We start from the raw sequence: 24,473 nt of genomic DNA, 5'->3' as shown, positions 1-24,473 counted from the left end.
AGTTAGCAGGGCAGGAGAAGAGGTCATGGTCATGGATCAGGTTGTTGGTAGAGAAGACTTTGAAGGGTTGATCTTGGTTTGTTGGCTGAATGCTGAGGAGGGAGATACGGAGTTAGGAGATAGGGATGGAGAGATGATTGATCCAGTCCAGGTGAATAGATGGTTTTCACTAGATTGTTGGTGATGTTGAAGAGGCCGAGGACGTGGCCTTTGAAGTGTGTTGGCTGAGTGATGTGCTGTGTCCGGTCCTCTTGAGTGATGTGCTGTGTCCTCTTGAGTGATGTGCTGTGACCTCTTGAGTGATGTGCTGTATCCTCTTGAGCGTGCTGATGAGGATGAGCAGGTTTTTTTTGAATGAGCAGATGATTGATGAGAAGTGAGAATTGATAATCAAGTCTTGCTCTGCCCAGAAGGCCTGTCGATGAGATGGGAGGTGGTGGTGAGAGTTGTGGGAGTGCCGTCTCAATAGCTCCAGGGATTTCAGTATCACTTGCCTGCCAGGAGGACTTATGTATGGCAGCAAGGTCTCCTCCCTGCTTATGCGTGTGGTCCACACAATGGATGCTGTAGCCTATGGGAGGAAGGACGTTAGGGATGTTTGAGGATGTGGAGTGAACGTGACGAAGAGGCCCTCAAGCCTGGGGTAGGTGATAAGGTCTGTAATATGTGGACCCTAAAGTATTGCAGCGCAAGCATTAATCAGCATGTGTTATAATTATCATGTATTATTTTCTCCCAAGTATCTCCCTTCTCAAATTATACCTTGTTTAGACATGGGTTTCAAATATAAATGCATGTCTATTTGTCATTATTAACTGCAACACAATAATTAGGTTTGAAGTATAAATTCATGTTTATCCATTTCATTATTAATTGCAACAAGATAATTAGGACTGCTTGAATATATTCATATTTTCTGTATGGATAAAATTCTCTTTTGTGGTTACTGTTTTTAGATACTGAACAAGCTTTCTTAGAAGCTGATAACAATACTTCTTGTTTATTGTTTTTTATACGGTAGGCAAGATTTCATGGAACGTAAGAAACTGAAAGGCTCCCAGGGACTTTCTGCTAATTGTTTATTCTGAAAATGCTCAACAATGTTCAAATACAATATGTAAACTAAGCAAGAACAGAGTGTAATAAGTCAGAGAGGAACTCCATGCAAGAGGCTCGGGACAGCAGGGCCATATACAGCTGTAACTGCCTTCCTTCCCTGCAGGCTACAGGGAGGGACGACTCATCTGCCGGCCTGCCAGCCGGTGCAGACAAGAATGAATGATCTCTGAACCTCAGAGCGGACTGCTTATGGTGATGGATTAGTTTAGTTAGTTGAAAGAAAGGTGGGGTGGCTGGAGTGAAAACATCAACTTATCATTTTATATTATATCATTTATATTATATTATTATATTATATTGTGTCACATTATTATTATATTATATCATTTGATATCATTTATATTATACCATTTTATCATTTTATAAATTCATAAATGCAATATATAATTTTATATATTTTTTTATTTTATTACATTGTTATTATTTATTTTATATTTATATTTTATATTTATTTGTGTTATTTATTTATTTTATATTTATATTTATTTATATAATTTATTTTAATTGTATTATTTATTTTTATATATTTTTATATTATGCTTTATATCATACCATTTTATATATAATTTTATATTATATCATTTTATATCATTTATATCATTTTATCATTTTATAAATGTATACATTTTATCAATTTATCATATAAATAGGTTCATAAAGATAACCACAATGCTAGTATATTTTTTATTGTTCCCCTCCTGATAAGAATTATTGCTGCTATATGACTTGTTTTTATATAAATTACTATTCAACTTGTATGCACTGGGATAGAGTTTTGATTTTAAATAACTATTGAAAATATTTTCCTGGTGTTCTTAAGTGTATCTTTCCATGATAAAAGAGGGTATGGGTTCCACTATCACTGTGATATCTCACAGGACCAGTGCTTAATTTGTGCTTGTAGTTTCCGGTGCTGAGCACCGGGACATATTTTTAAGGGCCGGCACTTTCTTCTGCCTCAAGCATTTACTGCGGTCAAAAGACACATATGGGAAAGATGGAGGAAGGGAAAAACGAAAATGCGTCACAAAGGGAGAAAGTAGAAAGCTGCCGGAGTGAGCTGAAGGGTCAGGGGGTGGCTTTATATGGATTGAAGAGGCCCGAGATGGCTTCAGGATTACGCTGCCTCAGTATTCCGTGTTCCCACATTTAATTGCAGCAGCCGCAGGTTTAAGAGGAGAATTTTGAGCACCGGCACGTTTTTATTTACAAATTAAGCACTGCACAGGACTGATTGCTACCTAAAACGCATCTCACTCACTAATGCTCAGTGGGTTCCCCGATCATTGCAGTCCATCTGACTTTCTGTCTCAGGTTGGTACATTAACAGAGTCCTTAGTACCAGAGGGTCTAGGAAGCCTATTAATATGTTCTGAAAAAAAATGCAGAAAGAATATCAAATGAGTGTAACGTGTGTTTTGTAGTTTAAGGGTACGTGGTACTTTGTAGGAAATGTCTGTGACTGGGTCCATGTGTTATGAGCATATTATGCTTGTGTAGTATTGACCTGGGTATTATGGAGGGGATTTGCAGTGCGGGGTGCTGGGTGAAGCACATGATTATATCTCACCTTGTTGGTTTTGAAGGACAGGTCCTTGCCCAAAGCACTTCCTGGCCCTAACAGGCCTAAAAAGGAAAATGCTCTAGTCTGTTTCCGCCCTCCCTGCTGGTGAAGGCCAGACAGTGGCACACCCTGACATAATGACTGAAGAAAGGGGAAGGCAGGAGGCAATGTCATTTTCTGTCCAGATGGATGATGGGAAATACCAGTGATGTCACTCCCGGTGATGGGAAATAAAGCCTTCTTGAATGGCTTTTTTTTCTTTGAAGGATATTTTGGTGGTAAACCATTGATGATTCTTCCTGTGCAAATGGGCGATTAAGAATTCTTCTGCGTTTCCTTGCAGCTATGCAGAACAAGCTTCCATCCATTGTCTTCTCAAGGATCTCTCTATAGAATGCTCACTCTCTTACCACTCCTTTGAGGCCCTTAGAAGGCTCTGAAATGTGCTTCAGAAGAAAAAGATTTTCTGCGGCAGGAACATTTCTGCTGCAGCTATCACAGATCTCAGTAAGCCTGACAGCTCTTACCCTCAGAGTATGCAACAGGAACTCCTCCAGTGACTAAATGCTTTTCAGTGAGAGGTGCTTGGCCATTGCTCACTATTTTTTACAGATCTATCATAACTACTTTTAACTGAGATGGAAAGACTTCAAACAGGAAGCCACAGAAATAGTTGTTTTAAGAGCCTCTCAGTGTAAGGCACTTCCCACCTGGAAGATGGGTCTGTCAATCGCCGCTCAAATCACAGATACTAAGGACACTGATCAATTCTGCATTCGCGATGGAGCCTCCATTGTTGAAAAGTGACGTACAGCAGATCGGAGGGAGAAGAAGACAGAGGCAGTACTTTTCTTGTCATCATTCAATACTTTGTGTGAGTAGATGGAGCTTGTTTTTCTTTGCTTGAAATCTGTCTGTTGGCAAAGTTTACAACCAGATCAAACGTGACATCCCAAACCATCCCAATCTTCAGCTAAGCTTGTTGACTCTGTGGAGACTGCCCCCGCTGTCTGATATGTTCCTGCTGCTTCATTTCTCTTCACTGAAAGTGCTGAAACCCTTAACATTTTCAAAGACCTTGATATACTCGACACTCATGTATTTAGGGGGTCATTACGACGCTGGCGGTCATGGACCGCCAGGGCCGGGGACCGCGGATGCACCGCCAACAGGCTGGCGGTGCATCCAGGCCAATTCTGACCGCGGCGGTAAAGCCGCGGTCAGAAAAGGGAAACCGGCGGTTTCCCGCCGGTTTTCCCCTGGCCTGAGGAATCCTCCATGGCGGCACTGCAGGCAGCGCCGCCATGGGGATTCCGACCCCTTTACCGCCAGCCTGGTTCTGGCGGTTTTGACCGCCAGAACCTGGTTCGCGGTAACGGGTGTCGTGGGGCCCCTGGGGGCCCCTGCAGTGCCCATGCCAATGGCATGGGCACTGCAGGGGCCCCCGAACAGGGCCCCACCAAGATTTTCAGTGTCTGCATAGCAGACACTGAAAATCGCGACGGGTGCAACTGCACCCGTTGCACCCTTTCCACTCCGCCGGCTCCATTCGGAGCTGGCATCCTCGTGGAAGGGGGTTTCCCGCTGGGCTGGCGGGCGGCCTTCTGGCGGTCGCCCGCCAGCCCAGCGGGAAACTCAGAATTACCGCGGCAGTCTTTTGACCGCGCAGCGGTATTCTGACGGCGGTACTTTGGCGGGCGGCCTCTGCCGCCCCCCAAAGTCAGAATGAGGCCCTTAGTCTTGACATTAAGTGTTGGCATAACAACAGTCTTCCTGCAGTGCATGTCAAAGGTTTCCTTGCAAAAGATGTAAGAGAGTGGACCTCTGCTGCAGGATAAGTCAGGTCGAAGTTCAGAAACACCCAAGGAGAGGCCCTGGGGTGCAAGGTAGATCAGTGAGCCCCATCAGAACACCCGTAAAACAGCTCAATAAGGACTCCTGATGCAGAATAACGTGAGACATTCATACGCAACTAATGACTCTGTGCTGTACTCTATCAGATTAGATGGGGGATGGGCTCAAATAGAAAGCGCTAGATGCAGTTTGATCAGGAGTTTCTCAGTAGGCGGTGGACAACTAGCTGGGACAGATCTACTTTGTAAGGTCTTGATAAAACATTAGCTGGACATCTTCAAGAGGTGTTCATCTTCAAAGCAAACAGATGAAAGTGTCAGGCAGGAGAACAGAGTGAAGGAACTAATGATTAAGGGGAGCCATGGAAAAGCTGGCAGGGAAGAGGAAAAGAGCTGAAGTGGAGAAAGCAAGAAAAGAGACAGCAGAGTACCGCTAAGCGTTGCGGCGTATGTGCTGCTCACATAGGGCGATCACAAACAACACAGATGCTTTGAAGTGTAGCGGGCATGTACGTACACCCTCGATCTCGCCTCACCTGGCGGGTCTCCAGCTTGCGGATGGCGGTATTGGCGGTCCTCTGAAGAGACTTCAGTTCCGTCTGCAGCTCCTTCCTCTGCCACTGCGGCATCAGGGCACTATCCACACTCTGATATCAGACGCATGCAATGTGAGAAGCACAAAAACATCAAATGTGACAAACAATGGGAGTGATTGACACACCTGCCATCCTGAAATACATCCCTCACATTCTTTCCTTGTGGCTCGCGGTTTCTCGAGGCGCAGCTCTCTAACACAACCATCTCTTTATCATGGCCTCTACTGTAACTTATCCTCCAGTTGGGTTGGAGACATCTGACTTGGACGCGTAAATAGAGGGCCTGATTTAGATCTTGGCAGACGAGTTACTCAGTCAATACTGTGACAGATATCCCGTCCCCCGAAATATAACTCCCATTATATCCTACGGGATTTATATTTCAGCAAACGGGATATCCATCACTGTTGTGACGGAGTAACTCGTCCGCCAAGATCTAAATCAGGCCCAAAGTCTCGAGCATCCTCCCACCCAGTTTGCCAAGTAAACCCAAGACTCAGGTGCCTGACGTGACACCATGGTCTGGATTTCAGGTAATAGCATGAAGGTGAACCAATCTAAATGCTGTCTCGTTAAAGTGATGCCTCATGAAAGTTCAATTGTTGCGAGGCTGATGTCACTTTACATGTTTTAAATGTAAGAATGCCTGGGCAGTTGGCTATGTTGTGCTTCAGTCACTTTCAGTCTCCCAGAGAACAGAACTACAAAGGTCAGAGCTGAAACGGACACAAGGAGTGGAGCCCCTCCACTGTTAACGGCAGCAACAGTTAGCTGTGCCCAGATCATGGTCCAACACGCAAGTAAACCGACTGCATGTGAGGAAAGCTGCTCTAAACCCATCATCCTCCTTTACATGCACAGTGCGTATGAAAGAGCAGGAAAGACAGCAGGGACATCATATTTAGTTGAAACAAGGCGGCTACTTGTGTGCCCCCTCAGCAACGGATTGCTGAAGTCTAACAGACAGCAACATTCACCTAACAAATGTAAAGGCAGGATCAAGCCCTTCCCCTGATTGGATACTGGCTACCATCTGCCATCCAATGAAGGTAGGAGGAGATGGAGACCTGGAGTGGTGGCGCAGAACTTGATGAAGCCTGTTTTTGCTCTATGCCTTCCCTGTGCTCTCAGCTCCACCACCAGCCTCTTGTAACTTCCTCGTGCGTCCTGGTGGAGCTGGGCTAGCACTGAGGGCTAGAGACTTATGTGTGCCTATAAGAAGGACTGGCACCATGAACAATAACTCGGAAACCCTGAGGCAAACAGACACTGCACAATGGACCACAGGTACCAAAGGAGGCCACACAGTTCACCAGCGATGAAATGCACACGAGAGATAACCAGCATACCTTGAAGAAAGGCAAGCAGATCACGTACAGGAGGCAGTCTTACTGGATGTCATACAGATTCTCTTATGCCCACAAGAAGACAGGGACCAATAGAGGACATGAAATTGATCACTGTGTTTGTGAGATGATTCTGGTTCCACTTTCAAACTAAAACTGCTAACCTCTGAGTTATAACGTTTGTCCAGCACACTCACAATCTTATGAATTACCTTGGCTGTGACTGGGTTTGCAACTAAATTAAGAAATAAAATAAAATAATATATACTCGAGATGATGACCCAAAGAACGTTTAACAACACCGATAACACACATGGTCTGCTGATCATCTACTTCTATTATAAACAGAGGAAACATGGTGGCGAGGAGACAGCCACCGACTCCCCTGGATCCCTGTATCCTGGCTCCCGGCCCTTACTCACATCTGTCAGCACGCCCACTTCCTTCGAGAGCCGGTGAGCCTCCAGCAGGGAGGGGCTTCTTGTCTTTAGCCGCTGTGAGATGGACTCCACTTCCACGGCCAACATCTGGCCAACTTCTCGGGCCTAGAGAAGGTGAAGAAAATACTCAGCACACTAAGTCAAAGCAGAAATATACTTTCTGCACAACAATAAGTAAAATATTTATATTATTTAGAGATTGCCTGATTGAACTATGGCATTTGTTAAAGTGCATGCCCTCGTGCATGGGCTATTTTGGTAACTAATCTTCTTAGAGTCATAGCGGGAGCATCCTGGAATTACTTGCAGGAAAAGAGAAGACAGAGAACCAAGACAGAGCCAGGTATCTTACTGCGGAGATGAGACATAGGTCAGGGTGGTGGACGCGAAGTTGTGGGGTGTATGTATTTTAGAGAGGTGACATAGGAAGTGAATCCTTTCTAGGGGCGAGGATATCCTCAGATGTGGAGAAAGCAGAGCTGATCGTGGAAAGTTTGACTTACCGAAGAATAATACTTGGGGGGGGAGACCTGGAGTTACAACCAAAGGAAAATTAGTAAAATTAGTAAATATATTCACGTTAGACAAGGACCCCTTAAGAGCCAGTTCAGGGCGCCTGCAGACCATGATCTGAAGACGAAAAGCCATGGCGCTGGAAATGTAGCCATGTAGGTAGCAACATAACAAAAAGAGTGGTGCAGAGCTGGAGTGGTGGCAAGTCACAGGGGTCTCTGGAGGAGCTGACGAGGTACGGTTCCTCATGTCCTAATGGTAGGAAAGTACAAGACGTACACGCTATACTTATCAGGAGTCCCATATGTAGCTTGCGAAATCTAGATTTGGAAATAATGGGTTTAGTGGAAATTCTTGGTATGAGGAAATGAAACACTTGAGTGGTGGAGGATGATGGTTCTACACGGATGGAACTGGAATTTATGGGGTCGATTACCACTGAAGTTGGGATGGGATTTTTAGTGAAATGGTTGAGAAACTGTCACTGGTAGTGGAGTTTAACTGGTGTCTTCACTGAAACACATAGAAACCAGGTTCAGAAAATTATTTGTGGGGTCGCACATCATATGACGAAACTTTGAATATAAACTAGGAAGATCTGCTTATTCCCTTCTGCTATGTAAAGAATGGCATCTATTTAAAGGTTGGAGAATGCAATTTCTTTACCAAATCTCTGCTCATGCCCTTTCTGCACAAACATCCCTCCCTCCTTCCCTGCCCCTGCCCTCTGTGCTCCCTGACACTACTACACACCTGTGGTTGCTGGTGGTCTTTAAAAGTGGTGAACAAGCACACTTGCCTCTAATACCAGAGAGTGAAATGAGAGAGACAGACAACTTCTGAAACGGTGCAGGGGGTTCCAACCGGTCTCCTTCCAGTGAACACTTTTGACAAAGATGAACACTGAACTCTAAAGGAACATTTTCACATAATTTGCAAAACAGTAAGGCTCGGAAAGGGCAGTCATGTAATATTCCAGTTGTTTCATAGTGTGTCAAGAAAGTCTGACCCTCCCAGGCTGGTACCTAATTTTTAAAAATCTGCCATGGTTTTCCCCAGATGTCAGAAATAACCAGCAGTATTCCAGGACCACAGTTCTGCCATGGGTGCCCACACGTCAAGAATGACTTCCAGTAGACCAGGGTTAGCATTTTGTCATCTCCATCCCTGGATTTGTCATGCGTCATGGTTTGATGCCGAGAATCACATACAATAGCCAGCCCCAGAAAGCCTCACTGCTGACGCCTCTGTTCCCATGCAGAGCCCGGGCTTTGGTATGCTAAATTAAAAAGTGAAGAGTTTTATATGACTTCAAAGGGAATGTTCTACCAGAAAGCGCCAACAAAGCAATGAGTACTCAGCTAGCAGCTGCAAGGAGTTAGGAAAAGGCTGCTACCCAGAAGATGTGAACCATACGATAAAGGAGAACACCACTGATGAGCTCAGTCCTTTGTGGTCATGAAGCGAACTACTGCAGGATGTCTGCCTGTTCTTTGCTGGAAGGGGAAGAGGTGAAAGGTGGAAGCTGATGAGGAGATCTGTTTGTAGGAAGCGAGATGAATTTCATGGAGTAGGATATACATGAAGAATCTAGAAATGATGGATAGGGTGAAGAAAGGGAGGTTGTTTAAAAAGAGATTGCCAGGAATGGAATAGTGCACCGTATGGGCACGAGGCATATCATTCTCAAAGAGGTCAAAAACTGATAGAAGTGAAGTTTGAAGAATGTTTCATTGGGAGGAGAGTACTGGTGTGTCTGTGTGAGAAAGAGACAGAGTGTGTGTGTGTGTGTGTGTGTGTTGGTGTGTGATAAAGATACTGTGTGTGTATGTTCAGTCAATGTGTTCCATGCGAGATGTGTTGCAACGTTGTGTGTGTGTTGTCATCACTACTGCAAATCTTGAACCCTCTGATAGTATTTAATGTCTTAGAATGTTTTGATTTAGAATATAAGATAATGTGATCTTTAGTGCTTCAGGTTGTCTCAGGGGTCTGATCCTGTGTTTCCTTATTTGTTTGTAGACCTCTTCAATCTTTAAATCGACTCGGCCTCATTTTTATATATATATATTATAAAATGAGTGTAGTGTAGCCCATGAGGTTGCCTTGAAAATCTCCATCAACAAAGTGGCCTGAGTTTGAAAGGCACAGGTGTTGCATGTGACTTACTCCATGTACAAGAACACCCTATTAGATAAGCGGCCTGATAACTATTTAACTCCCAATGAACTGAGAGAACACACAACAGGCATACTATGTTGGAAGCTCATCTTTCAAAGAACAAACACTTATATGAAAGGATTAATCTATCCTTGTAATATTTCAGGTATTTGTATGTGTCCTCTCCACATCAAAACCTGGATTCAGAAAAAAGGAGGTAGGAAACATCTTCTGGTTGATGTGAAGCCGAGAAACGCCTTTATGAAACAATGAGGGGCTCGTGAGAAAACAGAGACAATTAGGATTCCACACCAGAAGAAATAATGACTTCCAGAAACAAATCCAAGGAGTGGTCATCTTCAGAATGTTGGATGGAAATCAGAAAAGGTACAAGTAGCCTAAGAAATAAATGGAAGTCAACCTGCCAGCTATCAAGTCTATGAGAAATGTCAATCATGATATATTGCGGGTACTAGGCTACAAAGAGCCATTGGCCAGCAGTAACTCAGTCGTAGTCCTTGCGTTCGCGCTGACTGATGGCTAGAAGAGTGGATCATCAATGGACAGACAAACCCAAGGGACAACAGAATGGAGACCCTAATTTGCTGCAAAGGCAGCTTCTAAGCACCATTCGTGCCAAAAAGGGGGTGTTTGTCAGACCACATTCTTCTTTCAGAGCCCAATCGTCCTCCTGATCCACCTGCTGCCCATCAGTAATCCTTCATTCTGTTCTGCCTGAATCATTCAACTCTTGACCACTGCTCAGGGATATCTTAAGGATTATGGAGAGCATGTTTTGGTGAAATATTTTGGGGGACTCTGTTTTGAACAACATTGCATTTTAGAACTCATTTTCTGCTGGTTCAAAATTGCATGATGCCAAAAAATACAGAATTATACATTAAACTTTCAGAAACAAGCCACACAAAATCATTTGAAGCATGTCTTGCCTGGGGTCCCAAAAATCCTTAAGATGACACTTGGTAGAGAGAGAGAGCGTCAGGAGTAGAGGTGGGGAAAAAGAGGAGAGGCTGAGATACAGAAAAAGAGGTGAAATAGAGAAAAAACACTTTCCCAGTAGACCCCTATTCAAGTGGGATCTCTGGGCAATTGCTCACTCTGCCGACGCCTAAAACTCTATGCTTCACCCTTTGGTCTAGTGATAGTAGACTGATTGCGATTGTTGGGTGTTACTGCTTTGTGGAACTTGGGGCGCCATTTGACTTGTAATATTGGCACGTTGTTTGGTGAAGCTGATACCTTTGCGATATTGGGTGATGCTCTGTGATTGCTCTGTATGTTAAAAATGTTGTATAACAGAAAGTGGCCTCAGTGGATGCTTCTTGGAAAGCATCCCTGTATTCAATGCTCTTGAGCAGGGTGTGCTTTAGCCAATTTTTAGTACTTACTTAGCTGATCTCCCAAAAGCTTTTAAAGGACTGCACTGTTTTCACCAAGAATCGGTCGAACACATATTGCTTCCTTACTGACCTTACAAAGAACTTGTTACCCTTGAAAAACATTGCATTGAGAATAAAATAAATGTCAACACTAATATGAGAAATAATTTAGTTTTCCCTTCCAGGGCACGTAAGCGTATTTGGTGGTTAGCCAGGTATGGAGCCGGTGCCCCCAGTATAACCAGTATAAATATTTAGGTATTTAATTTTCACCCGGCTTGAAGTGGGAAGATTACCTTTCATCCATTAAAGTCAGCACCTTATCAGTAGCCATTTAGATATCTTTGGGTGGGATGTTCATTAGAGCCTGTCCTTTAAGCCTTTAGGGAGATCATCCCATGGCACTGTATGGTGCTGAGATACTAACTTTAGGTCCTGGAGTTGACTGGCATTTTTTGCACAAGACCCTTGTTTAAAAAGGTTATTAAGGATGCCCCCAAATGTTAGGATACAGACCCTTAGGGGTCTATTCACCAACCGCATTTGGTAGCACCACATTAGCACTAATGTACTATGAAATGCTATTCCCATACCCAGGTGCAGAGGTCTCCGCCGCTCCTATCTCTCATGTGCAGCGATCTCTGCACAGACTGCAGAGATCTTCGCACATAAATGCCAACGTTTCAGTAGTAAACTGTGGGAAGGACAGAGGGGAGCAGATGGAAAATGGGGAGTATTTAAGACTAAGGGGGAAGGATTAAGGGAGGTATAAGGCAGGGGGTTTATGGAGGGTTATCGAGGGAGTTAGGAAGGGACATTCACCAACCCAAACAGGAATAAGCCTATTCATATTCACAAACCCCAGGGCTTAGAGCGCATAATTTCTGACAATCTAGAACCCCTCATTGCCCACGTGATGTTGGACTTTGACAAATGGTCACATCTGTGGCTCTCTCTGTGGGGCAGAGTTCAAGCAGTGAGAATGGTCCCGATATCACGCTTTACGTATGTGCGGGGCATGCTCCCCTCCAGGTACCCTTGTCGACATTACGTCTTATTGATTCAAGGATCTGAGCCCTTGTATGGGGCTCCTCCGCCTACGACAAGCTCTTGGTGTGCCGTTGGTATGGGGGCTTGGGGCTTCCCTTGGTGGAACACTATGCCCTGGCACTCCATCTCTCACAATTGGCGCACATGCTGCCCAACACGCCGGACCCACCCCAATGGGTCAGAACTGAACGATTGATTCTCTCAAGTGGTACCGGCCTTGGACCTTTATACAGAGAGGACCAGTCATGATCCCATATTCACAACTCAATACTCCTGGCCATGTACAAAGCCTGGATCAAAGTACATTGACTCCTTGGTGTTCCCCCATGCCTGCACAAACGCGCTCCCTCATGGAATAATGACTGGCTTCGCACTGGGATGAAGACCCTTCACTGGGAAATGGTGTGCAGCGGACTACAGGGATTACCTGTCTGGACCGGTCCTGGTGGATGGCGATCTCAAACCATTTAGACGATTGCAAGAGGACTTTGACCTATTGACCCACCAGGAGTGGCAGCATCTCCAGCTTCAACACTGCTTACGGCGATGCTTGGGGCACCGACCATGGACCCTGCTGAAGTCACCAGTGGTGTCCTACCTTAGGACTTGGGGTAGCTTTAAAGGTGTGGTGTGAGATTTTTATGACCTCATCACACGCCACCTTTACTTACAGCCCGCCTCACTAGTCTGCGTACCAAATGACAGTCTTGGCTCCAGACAAATAGTGGAGGAGGATTGGTTCAACATCGTGGAGGTTCCGGATAGGGGCACCTGAGAAGCTCAACGGAAATTTGGCCTTTTTAAGACCCTTGATGACCGGCACCGGACTCCAGCTAAATTACAAAGAGCAGGTCTTCTGCCTCATGTGAACTGCTGGCGATGCCAGATCACACGCTCCAACCTCACCCACTTAATTGGTGAATGTCCTTCAGTGCAACCCTTTTGGCAAGCAGGAAAATCAGCAGACCTCTCACGCCCGCAAAAGCACCTCCTGCATGTGGCCCTAGTCACTGCCAAGATCTGCATTCTCCGACAATGGCGCTGTTCCACCCCACCCTCACCACCCGACTGGATGGTGGCCATGTTCAGACAATGGCCCACGAACGGGTCATCGATAACCTAATAGGTCAAACCGACACATTTCTGCAAGTATGGGCCCCATTCTTTCAGGATGATCCCCACCACGCTACACTCAGTGCCACCCACGGTACATATTAAATGGTGCCATTGGATTGCCTGTAATCCATCCCCCTCATCCCTCTACCATGGCCCCCCCACGTCTCTAACGCCCCACTTTACATTTCTTACTATTCCTCCTCCCTGCCCTCTCCCTTTAGTTTCCCTCCTTAACTCTCTACCTACCCAGGACTCAAGGATACTCCTAATTCTACCCTCTTCCCCCTACTCCTGTCACCCTCCCCAGTTCCTTTCTCTTCTCTTTTTCCTATTCCTCCACTTCCCTCCCTCTTCTGCCCCCCTGACCCCCCCCTCACTATCGGATCCACCCTGGATCTGCTCAACCTTCTGGACCTATCCTATCATATAGTTCCACAACACCCGCCTATCCGCTCCTTCACAGGTCTGTCATCCCTGCCCCCCAGAAAACCAGAGACGAGGACAGACGTGCTACCCACAACGAGTATCCACTACAAACTCCTGTCTTGGGGAGCCTCATCTCATATATCCACCGCCTTTTGTCCCCAGTCTTTCCGCTACCCCATAATTAGGCTGGCATCCCTAATAACTTCCAAACGGACTATACCTGCCCTCTCAGCCACCTGGTCTCTTCTCTTCTCCACATACCACAGAATAGGTTGCCCTACTCCTTTCTCTCAGCCACTGAAACCGTATATATCCACGGTCCATACCAGTGACCCTAGATCACACATCCCTCCCCCCCAACATACCTTTGTTTCCCCGCTGTAGTCCCCCACTCTAACCCCCTCCCCCACCTTATTCACTCTCGACTTGACTAGCAGTGCCATTATATTGTCTTGCATATTTTGACATTTCGTATTTTTGTATCCTTTGTCATACATATTCAGAAACCGCACTTCTACAGTTACTACGGCCAAAAGACTCAAAGCAGTAGTATATGTACTCCAGCCAGAGCTGGAGTAAGTCCAGCACCACACACGGCCCGCCATTGGTACTGCAATACCCTCTCCCATAAAAAGTAACGGAGGTAGGGGCATAAATTAAAACCTCATGGGACCTAATGTTAAATTACAGTTAATTATTTAAATTATTTTAAAAAATAAATGCATGTAATTTAATGTTCATAAACTTATCAATAAATAAAACATTTGTTATTCTATTTTTACATATTTCAATAACCTCTTTAATTAAAAAAAATAATGTAAAACGATTTATTAAAAAGTAATTAAATGACTTCATTTTTCTATACATCACTCTCAATAATTCTTAATACACAATAAAAATGTATTTTTTAATTTAGATGGGAAGTGTTTTCACTTAATTTAAACTTTAATTACTTATTTTTGATTGGGGCCTGATTTAGGTATTGGTGGACGGGTTACTCTGTGACAACGGGGAAGGATAGCGGTCTGCTGAAACCTAAATCCCATTATTTCCTATGGGATTTAGATTTTGGTGGGTGGGATATCCGTCACCCTTATGACGGAGTGACCCATCCGCCAATATCTAAATCAGGCCCCAGGTTATCAATGCTGTCATATTTGTAATATTGTTATACATTAAAAAAACTCTATAAAATTAATGAACATTAATATTTAATAAAAATGAGTTTCTATTTTTTTAAATTTTTAATAAACTTTTACACTTTTCCCTGTACTTTACCATAGGAAGATCTATGCCCTGATTGCACAGTTTCTGCCATGTGTGCATTTGGTTGTGACATCACTACTTTTAATCAAATATGATGTTTTTAGTGTCTCCACAGCCTACTTTATGGGGGTGAAAACATGTAAACCTACAGTTTGTAGTAAATTTACACTTGTAGGTGATAAATGTTAAGTAATAAGTTTACTAAAAAGCGTGAGAGCAAACTTACGCATGTAGGTTTATTCACATGTAAATATACCTTTGTGAATAGTCCCCTTAAAATAGAGTTAGTTTGACCTCTAGGGTTAGTGCTGTTTTCTATTTGTTACAGCTGGTGGCGCAGGGTAAAACCTAGCATATCCGTGGTCTGCTTTGCGGTTTAAGAGATGACTCAGTGATCTGTGGTCTGTCCAGTTATATTGCCTTCTGAAAGCAAGTTACTTGCCTAACAATGCTAAACAAGCAACTGTGTGCCTCAGCAAGGCCACATACAAGTAGAAGCAATAGGTCATATTTCAGAGGAAAGTGAATTTATTTTTTCAAGGAGTGGTTGGGGAGTCATGATACATTTCCCTATTTGATGAAGTTGTGAAACACTTAAATACAGTGGCCCCTCATGTTCGGGTGAGGCTCAATACAATTTGGCAAATTTCAGGGCTGTTAACAACAGTTCATGCAAATAATGGTCTTTTACCAAGTAAGTTATACGTAAAAGTGGATTGATGTCAGGTATTACTAGACTGTATATAGTTCTTACCCAAACCAATAAGAGGGAAGGGGCATAGTAATGGGTAAAGTTCCTAAGTTTCTCTGAACTGATAAACATAAATCAAAAGTGGAGGGTGCCCCCCAAAACAAGCAGTCACAATGCCTTGCTCCCTAGTGCTCACCCGGCACACTGCGTGCTCCTCAGACCCCTGATCCACGTGCTAATCCTGTGCCATGCTTCGTCACCGGGTCCTCATCTGGTGAGGTTCTCTCCACCATACTTGCAGTGGGAGGGAGCACTTTGATATTCTTTATATTCTTAGTAGGATCTTAGAACAGAAAAGTTAAAAATATCTCCATGGAACCCTAACCCAATTCTTGAATCAGAGGGGCCCTGTAATATGGTTAAAAACATAACATGACAAAAAGAACATTTGGTGAGCCAGCGTGTCTATACTAGGTCACCATTTTTCATCTGCTTTGTAAAATGTGCAGATTTCATCACGTCCTCTAAGAGATTGTGCTCCTAACCTTTACTGAGCAGGATTTATGTATCCGCACACATTCCATGGGAGATCAAGAGATAGTTACCCAACCCTATTAAACAGGGTGAGGTGATTAAAAACTGGAGATTATCCACTTCAAGAATCCTACAAAAGGAGAAGGGACACGGGAACTGTACTAGGATATGGGTAGCTGAAACAATGAAACCCATGCTCTGCATTACACACTATAAAATGGTAGGATCTCTAATCTTAAAGATACCCTCATCTATAAGCCAGGATAAGTGACCTGGTGTGATTTAAGCTACATGTAACAACAACCAGTGCTCAAAATAATCTGCAGTCATCTCATTAACCAAGTGTATTCACACAGTGCATCACATATCCACACACAAAGAGGAGACTAAATGCATGAATGCAAGCCATCAGGCTCCTAGGGTTTTCAGTGGGGAACATATGAGGCAACAGAGATTATCCATGCCTCAGGGGAGTAAATGCAGGGAGTTGCTGGGATCAAAGGTCACAAACATGGGAGAGCTAGCCCTACATTACTAGCAAAGAATAACTATACCAGCATATGACCCACGGGACAGGGGGGTTACTAACTGCACCAATGCTCAGCGGGGACTTCCCAGCCTAGCTCTGCAGAGTGCATCTCCAGAAGGTGGTGGAGAGGTGGCTTAAGGTAGTCCTTAGATAGTGCAATCTGTGCTCTGATGATCAGTTATACCTAGGATCGTTCAAGGGAAATTACTCCAGGCCATGGTGGATTGCGGTGGCCATCTTAAAATAAGATTGACTGCTAACTATACTCAGCTTTCTGCATCAATTTGTACTGATAGATAAAATTAATTATCAGATCTTCCTAAGCTTGATCCATAGACGGAATCACCAATAGGGATTTTCAAAATGCGAAGGAGAAAGCCATAAGTATAGAAGCAAACAAGGCGCATCGAGGATAGACCGCTGTATTTTCTGGACCACCCTAATGAGCCGGGATGTGGCGACCATCTTGAAATTCTCAGCAGAGCTCAATAGGCATGTGTCGGGCTGGACCGCTGTCGTAACCATTCTGCCCTGAAACGTGGGATTGTGGATGCCATCTTGAAATTCTCAGAGGGGCATCTAATACTGCTCAGTGCAAAATCTTTAATTTATTTTTTGGAAGCAATACAGTTGTGATATAGAAGATTAATAAAACATTCCTGTCATCTAAAAATTGATGGAAACAGCCTGATACGGGGGATGCTAATAATGTGTCTCCAGGAAAAAAATACAAAAATTAAATCGGCAGAACCAAAACAAATGATTATACCATTTGGGTTTTCCTTTTAATTTCCCAGAAAGGAATCTCACAAGTTGACTCTCCTGATGAAGGGCCAGAGGCTTGAAATGCATTGGGGATGGAACTGTTAATGATTTGTAAATAATAATAACATTAAATTGAAGTAAGAGTGAGACCATCAATAAAGGTATTACATTCAAAAACAGAGGTATCATTACACAAAGTCAGAGGAGTGTGGCAAGGGATGGACACTATCCAGATTTGGGGACGTGCAGTTTGTTGTGTGTTAAGGGAATTTTGTACAGTCCAACTCTCGGTAGGAAGTTCTTAGGAGATCAAAGCTCTCAAGGAAAGCAAGGGGCAGGATTACAAGACCTCAAAAAGAATATTTAGTGAGTTAGTGAAGCGGTTTTATTTGACCTGCTTCAGAAATCTGTATAAGTTATAGGTAATCGTAGTGTGCTTATGAAAAAAGAGGGCTAATGTGCTGGCTGCTGAGATCCATGGGTACCCTGAGGTTTTATTCAATTTTCTAACAAAGATCTGTGAGTGAATGCACCTCATTCACATACATGCACATAAACTATACACCAGAGGTTCTGTTTTGCTTTCAGGCCACAATTCCCCAAAATGTTTGTCTTTTCCGTGCTCTGTCTAAAATTAAATGGGAAGGTGGGTGCTGGGAGTTACCCCACAACTCACCTGTTTGGCCTGCTCTCCTGTAACAGCGATGAGACGGCTCACTCCCTTCACCAACTGGCGCTCGGAAACGATGACCACGTCCCCCACGGTGCCAGTTCGCAGCAGGTGCCTGATAAAGAGACAAAGTGCAAGGCAGACAGTCAGGCACAAAGACATTTCGCATGACACACTAGTATGAGCTGTCCGATTCGAGCGCCCCACCTTGTACATATTGGCCGGATTGACAAGTGGGTCAGGGGAGGGTATCTCAGATGCCACTGCAGGTGTAGAGGGGTAATATCTCAATGCACAACTTAAGTCATCAAGGACAGCCTGTGCATCGAAAGCCAGACCACAGCACAGAAAGTACAAACAGTGATTGAGACATCATTCCCCAAATAACTGGAGTTAATGTAAAACTGTGAGCAAAGCCAGAGTCTGACCATAAATGTAACTGAAATCTGGTTTGTTTTCGCTTTAAATATACTTGAGTGTGAATATTTGTGCAAAAAGCATCAGAAAACAAGCGGGAGCAGATGTATGCCAAAGAACAAAAAACCTGCTTAGAGATTTGCAAACTACAAAACTCACAGGCTTCATATCATGGGGCAGAGCTCATTATGCGAAGCAGTGGTGGGAATCAAAGGGACTTACGTGCCACAGCAGAGCTCCACAGAGGTCTGTGTCCCAGCCTGGGAAATGTCCTCTAGTAACTGGTCCACAGAGAGTCCAACTGACACCACCCTGACGGGATCTGGATACACCTGGGCAGGTGGAGGGGGACAGAGGCAGAGAAGGAACAATGCTAGTGAACATGTTTATTAAAAAAAAAAAAAAACATTATTTATGGGTCTAACCCACAAATCCGGTCAACAACACCACAGCCAAATGATCCTCATGAGACACAAATGCAGAGCAAGTGAAGGGTTAAAGAATGAACTAGTGATCTGTTTTTTGAGGCAATCGCATTCCATTTTAATGGCAAAGAGTGGAGTCAGTTTCTTCATTACACTTTTTCGCATCCTTGGTCCCACCCTGGAGCTTACAATCCATCCTGACACTTGAAGGTCACCTAACAAGTCAGAAAGGGGACTTTGGAAGCTCTAAGGAGATGAGAACAGCATTGTTGTGTTATTGGCGACTGTTTGACCTAGACATGTGGCTCATTTTTATGACTTCACACCAAACCTTAACAAAATGCATACTTTGTTATTTTCAACTCTGGTGAACAAGAGTCAAGAAGGAAAACTTGGCAAGGCGGGGGTGAGGGGACAAAGTGATTTAAGATTCAAAATTCAATGAACCGTGAAGGGGTCATCCAACTTCTGGAAGGCTGATAGGTGCTTGGCCACATTTGGACTCTCAGAGCTTTCTATATTGTGGGACGCTCAACGGCATTTGTGATAATCAACTTCCTTATCTGATCCTTCGCCCTAAACAACCAGCCCGATCAAATGCACACAATCTTTAACACAGGCCACAGCCTATTGCTTTTCCACAGGTGCATATGATTTCACTGACCAAGCATGAAGTGATAATGTGGATGCTGTGGTCACTGCGCCCTGAAGATGAGACTTCCCTCTGGTCTGGGCTTGCTTGGGGAGGAAAGCACGCACTTGCTGGTGTAACACATTTTTTATTTTGTAACTAGTCACCAACTCACACCGTTTAACCATAGTGCCAAACTGAATACTAATTATTCAAAACAAAAAAAAAATTATTTCACAAACCTTGGTTGACAAGGCTTGTTCTTCTGTCCCAGAACTCCTGTTTCAGGGAACCTGGAAACAGTTGCTACACGCTGTTGAACGTTTTTGATGGATGTCACTGGTAGCGAACTAATATGGGTCTCTCTCGAATAAGCCAGCTCTATCGATGCCGGGTTCCCGTGGTACTGAGTTACACACCGGCTAGAGTGCACAATGTTGCCCAACCCCCTGGAAATCCAGTCTGGTCCCTGCAACCTAAAAGAAAGAGCTGTGCCTTGTGCAGAGTAGAGCAAACTTTCTCAAATATTTCGTAAGCACGAATCAGTGCCCAATGTGTGTCACAACTCGGGCACCTTTGTGACCACACTTCCTCCTAAGTCAATAATGACACATAATAGGATGTTAACGCCTGTGAGTCTGAAAAATCATGCTTCAGGCTGAGCTCCAAACAGTGTTTCTTCGTAGCAAAGCGAGGTCTCACAGCGCTGCATCTTGAAGACTACTTTTATGAACACAAGGCTGTTTCTAACACATCTCAAGGCATATGCCCTTAGCCTGCATATTATGGGCAGAGGAGAATGGTATGTTTCCAGCACGGCACTTCAATTTAAACTCTATATTTAGTTATTGGTCGGGTCCACACCTCCCCCCCCCCCCCCCCCCCCAACAAGACAAAATAAATATATCATTCCCATTAAATTTTCCAGAATCTCGATAAGATGTATCTTCTCTTCAGGACTTAGCACTTGCTCCACAACTTCGAGGATCTCCTGTTACCACTCAACCTTAAATGAGCCTTCGGTGGTTTCGATTTGTTCCCAGTGGGCCTGCTGTGTGCATTGTAGAAGAAACTAAGCATAAATAAATGTGGGGGTGCTAGGCTTTAAGAACTACTCCTTCCTTACCTCATCCACCTTCCGGAGCCCCACAATGCTGTCCGCCAGCTTCACCGGCACCTCTGCGGTGTGGATGACCTTGTTCCTCCGGATCACTTCCTGGATTGCACGTTCTACTTCCTGGAGCTGCTGAGGGGTCACTGCAGCCTGGAGAAAGATGAGAGCTCAGATGAAGAATTTCTAAGGCATGTATTGTTTTGCCATTTAAAGGTGGAAGAAGCTTCCAAGAGGAAGGGCTGAAGTGTTGAACTGATGCACTTTAATTATCAGGCAATGTCTCAGGAGACAGGAAAGAAACACCGAAATTAAGACAACAAACCAAGAACATGAGAAACAGAGTAACAGAAGAGTGGTGGGTGAGCATACACGCCAACCATTAACAACACTCTATCCATTTAAAGACTTAGCGCACATAGCCAGAGGCAAGACCAGCTCTCTATAGCTAACACACTTCCTACCCTGGCAGTCTCAGCCTCTGGCACTCTCGGCAGAGTACAGCACACACACGGGTAACGATGAACTCCAGCTCTGTCTTAAACCTCAGACTAAGGGCCTGATTTAGATATTGGTGGACAAGTTACTCCGTCACAATGATGACAGATACTCTGTCCGCAAAATCTAAATCCCATTCTATCCTATGGGATTTAGATTTCGGTAGACGGGCTATCCGTCACCATTGTGACCGAGTAACTCGTCTGCCAATATCTACATCTGGCCCTCCGTCTAGTCAATGCATCAGGTCCCAAAAATAAATGGGCGATGAAGACTTTGGGATCAATATCTTTGCACTTATGTCACCAGCGTAGGGAGCCCCTTGTGGAGATTTACAGTATGGCTTTCTCAGAGGTGAAGCCCTTCTTTCTGGTGCTTCTTGTTTTAATGTCCGTCATCTCAACATACACACTAGCTGATACAGGAACCCAAGGGCTACTGACTGCAAAATACGGCACATCCTGCAGGACCTGACCAGAGTCTATGAGCCCGCTTGCATCTAATAACAGTTTGTTATTTAACCAAGGACATAAGAAACAAAATATACACATTATATGATCCAAATTGGTTCCCCTGTAAGAACCATTTCAAATAAATGGATAAAGTGATGAAAACGTACATCTGCACTCTAATTCAGTGGACATTTCTGGACATTGTACTCATGAAATCAATGAAATGCGTCTTGCATGTTCTCTCTCTGGGCTTCAATTGGCTGTGATCTGCAGGGATCTCTCCTTAGGAAGCCTACACCAAAGCTGAATGATTCTTCCAAACACTGGACCATTTCAGAGCTCATGAGGAGTGCAAGTGAGATCCTGAAACAAAAACTTTGAGTGAACCGATTTTTGGTCTTTTCCTCAAGATTTTTCAGTCCGGATGCCCTCCTTATTTGTGAAGTGCCCCTCTTCAGGAAGGAAGAAGGGTGCCACTGATCCACACCAAGGGTGTGAGGCGTGCTTGTCATATTCTGTCAAAGATGCAAATTCTGTCAAAATATATCAACAATGGCGCTCACAAGACTGTGAGGGCACTGGACTTTGAGGGAAAAAAGATATCATCAATGTACTTCCTGTCAGAGTTCTCGCAGACCGTGAAATATTCTAACACTAACATAGGCCCTTACCTGCTCTCTGCTGTGAAAGGGACTGATGTCCAAACACTGTTTCCAAAGCACAAAGTCATCGATACCAAAGCCCTTAAGGTGCATTATGGTGTCTTCTTCAATAGTGATTCTCTCTGTCTATTTGACCATCATTCACCTATGGTGCTAACATCATTGGCACACTGGTAGATGTTGTCCAAATCAACTTTGAGAATCATCCACTAAATCACCCGCGTTCCCAGAGGATAGTTTAAAGACAGACCTGGATGTCTCTGATTAGAGGTTTACCTTTGACACCTAGATTGTCTCCAAGCAGTCCCAAGACACATCAGTCTCCAATGAGGGGTTCAGAGTCTCCACAAACATCAAAGAAGCGTAGAAGAATCAGGTCACCATCTGCTTCTTGCTCTCACTCGCGCTCGTTGGACTCGTGGTCCTCATACACTGATACACTCCCCCATCTGCTGGTACTAGATCTGTTAGAGACTGCAGAGGACAAATTCCTAACACCGGTCGCAGTAGTCCATGTCTGCTTAATAAATATATACTTCCTCAGCAGGATATGGATTTTACAAGGTATGATCCCAACCCTGACTCTGCTATCACCTAGGCTGTGAGAAGGAGGCACGCATCACCACCCAAGACCAAAGACATCAGCTCTACCCAACAAAGAGAGCGAGAAGATGGATGTGGCGGAAAGAAAATATTTGGTATTTCAGCCACTGCACAAAAGACAACTAGTGCAACTGCTCTACTAGGCTGCTATGGACAGGAACTCATGGAAGGACTTCAATCTCTCCCCGAAGACCTACTGAAACATCGTAGGAAAGGTATTAATATGATGAAGCATAGACCTTTACTCATCTCAAACCAAGCAGTCTGTGCCACTGTTGATTTGGTGGAGCTGGCTGTATCTGGCAATTTCCATGGCATCATTCTGTGCCCTTCTTCCTGGTTCTGCTTCCCCACCTTGAAACCTGACAAGCAGCTGAAAATTCTCAAACTCCCACGTTTTTTCCACTGAAGAAATTGGGAGTATGAAGAATGAGGCTGCAACCCTACAAGCAGTGGGTCTTGAGAAGAAAGCATTAAAGTCAGAGTATAGTCCCCGAAACCAGCGTTATCATCCTTAGAGGGTTCAATCTCCTTGTTGGAGCGATCAGCCTCGTCAACAACGTCTCAGTCAACCAGGCCAAAGGCACCCTTACCAAAGGGGCATTTTAGCTCAACCTCAGTCACCCAACACTTCACAGAGGCAGCACTTGAGTAATCATCAATCACTTTTCCCTCTTCCTCCCTCGGTCAGCCACTTCAATCGGGGGAGCGATATCGAGCCACTTCAGTACGTGAGACGTTACGGAAGAATAGCGAAAGATCACAAACTGAGTGGGTGCCAACCACTGAAAAGTATTGGAACTCTCTGCATTTCAAGCCCCTCCACTGCTTATTCCACCAAAACCGGCTCTGAAATTCCAACTATCGACCTTGTAGAAGAAACAATCTTCACTGCTAAATAAGCATATAATAGAACCATCAACAAAACAACACCCAGAGCAGAACACGTTGATCAACAGTCAATGAAAAAAGAAATCAGTAAATCCAGTCCAGACTTAAGAATCAGTGGATGAATATGATCTTTAATCCATAATGAACAGGTAGCCAAGTGTTTCATCTTTGACGACTTTTTCAAGGCTGCAGAGATCAAATATTATATGGCAGGTATGAACGAAAGAATCACAAAAATAAATTAGCAGGATAGACCCGGAAACCAAAACCGCAAACGTGTCACACTTGTGCAAGCTTAAAAGAAACATCCACAGCAGAGAGGAATCTATTTCGAATCAAAATTCAAGGAAACCAGAGATATAGGGGGTTATTCCAACTTTGGAGGAGGTGGTAATCCGTCCCAAATGTGACGGATTTACCACCAGCCGTATTACGAGTTCCATAGGATATAATGGACTCGTAATACAGCTGGTGGTATATCCGTCACTTTTGGGACGGATTACCACTTCCTCCAAAGTTGGAATAACCCCCATAATGTCATGTATAACAAACCCTTGAACACACAGTATTGGCATAGTGAAAATGGGGCAAGCCATCACCACTTGTGAGGACAGATTGTGAAAAACAGCAGAGTCTTTGTCGTAAAAGGAAAAGAAAAGACAAAACAAAAAAAACAAAAAAAGAGAAAAAGTTATATTACTTAAAGTAATAGTTGTTGATTGGAACTCGATATTGTCATGAAGTG

At 44.2% G+C, this 24,473-nt stretch overlaps 1 protein-coding gene across 2 annotated transcripts in view; it reads right to left on the bottom strand.

Annotated features, from left to right (window-relative positions):
- The window catches only part of AARS2 (alanyl-tRNA synthetase 2, mitochondrial), a 96,432-nt gene that overhangs the window by 11,456 nt on the left and 60,503 nt on the right, over positions 1-24,473 (bottom strand). Inside the window, exons 15-19 of one of the 2 annotated variants that reach the window (XM_069236371.1) lie at positions 20,638-20,775; positions 18,678-18,787; positions 18,045-18,153; positions 6,901-7,023; positions 5,073-5,183 (exon numbers count right to left, since the gene is read on the bottom strand). In XM_069236371.1, coding sequence (XP_069092472.1) covers positions 5,073-5,183; positions 6,901-7,023; positions 18,045-18,153; positions 18,678-18,787; positions 20,638-20,775 — 591 coding nt within the window. The remainder of the gene's footprint in view (positions 1-5,072; positions 5,184-6,900; positions 7,024-18,044; positions 18,154-18,677; positions 18,788-20,637; positions 20,776-24,473) is intronic. The other variant, XM_069236372.1, reaches the window with a different exon arrangement.

The sequence above is a fragment of the Pleurodeles waltl genome, chromosome 5, assembly GCF_031143425.1.
Source record: "Pleurodeles waltl isolate 20211129_DDA chromosome 5, aPleWal1.hap1.20221129, whole genome shotgun sequence".
Taxonomy (NCBI): Eukaryota; Metazoa; Chordata; class Amphibia; order Caudata; family Salamandridae; genus Pleurodeles; species Pleurodeles waltl.
This window is presented reverse-complemented; position numbering and strand designations above follow the sequence as displayed.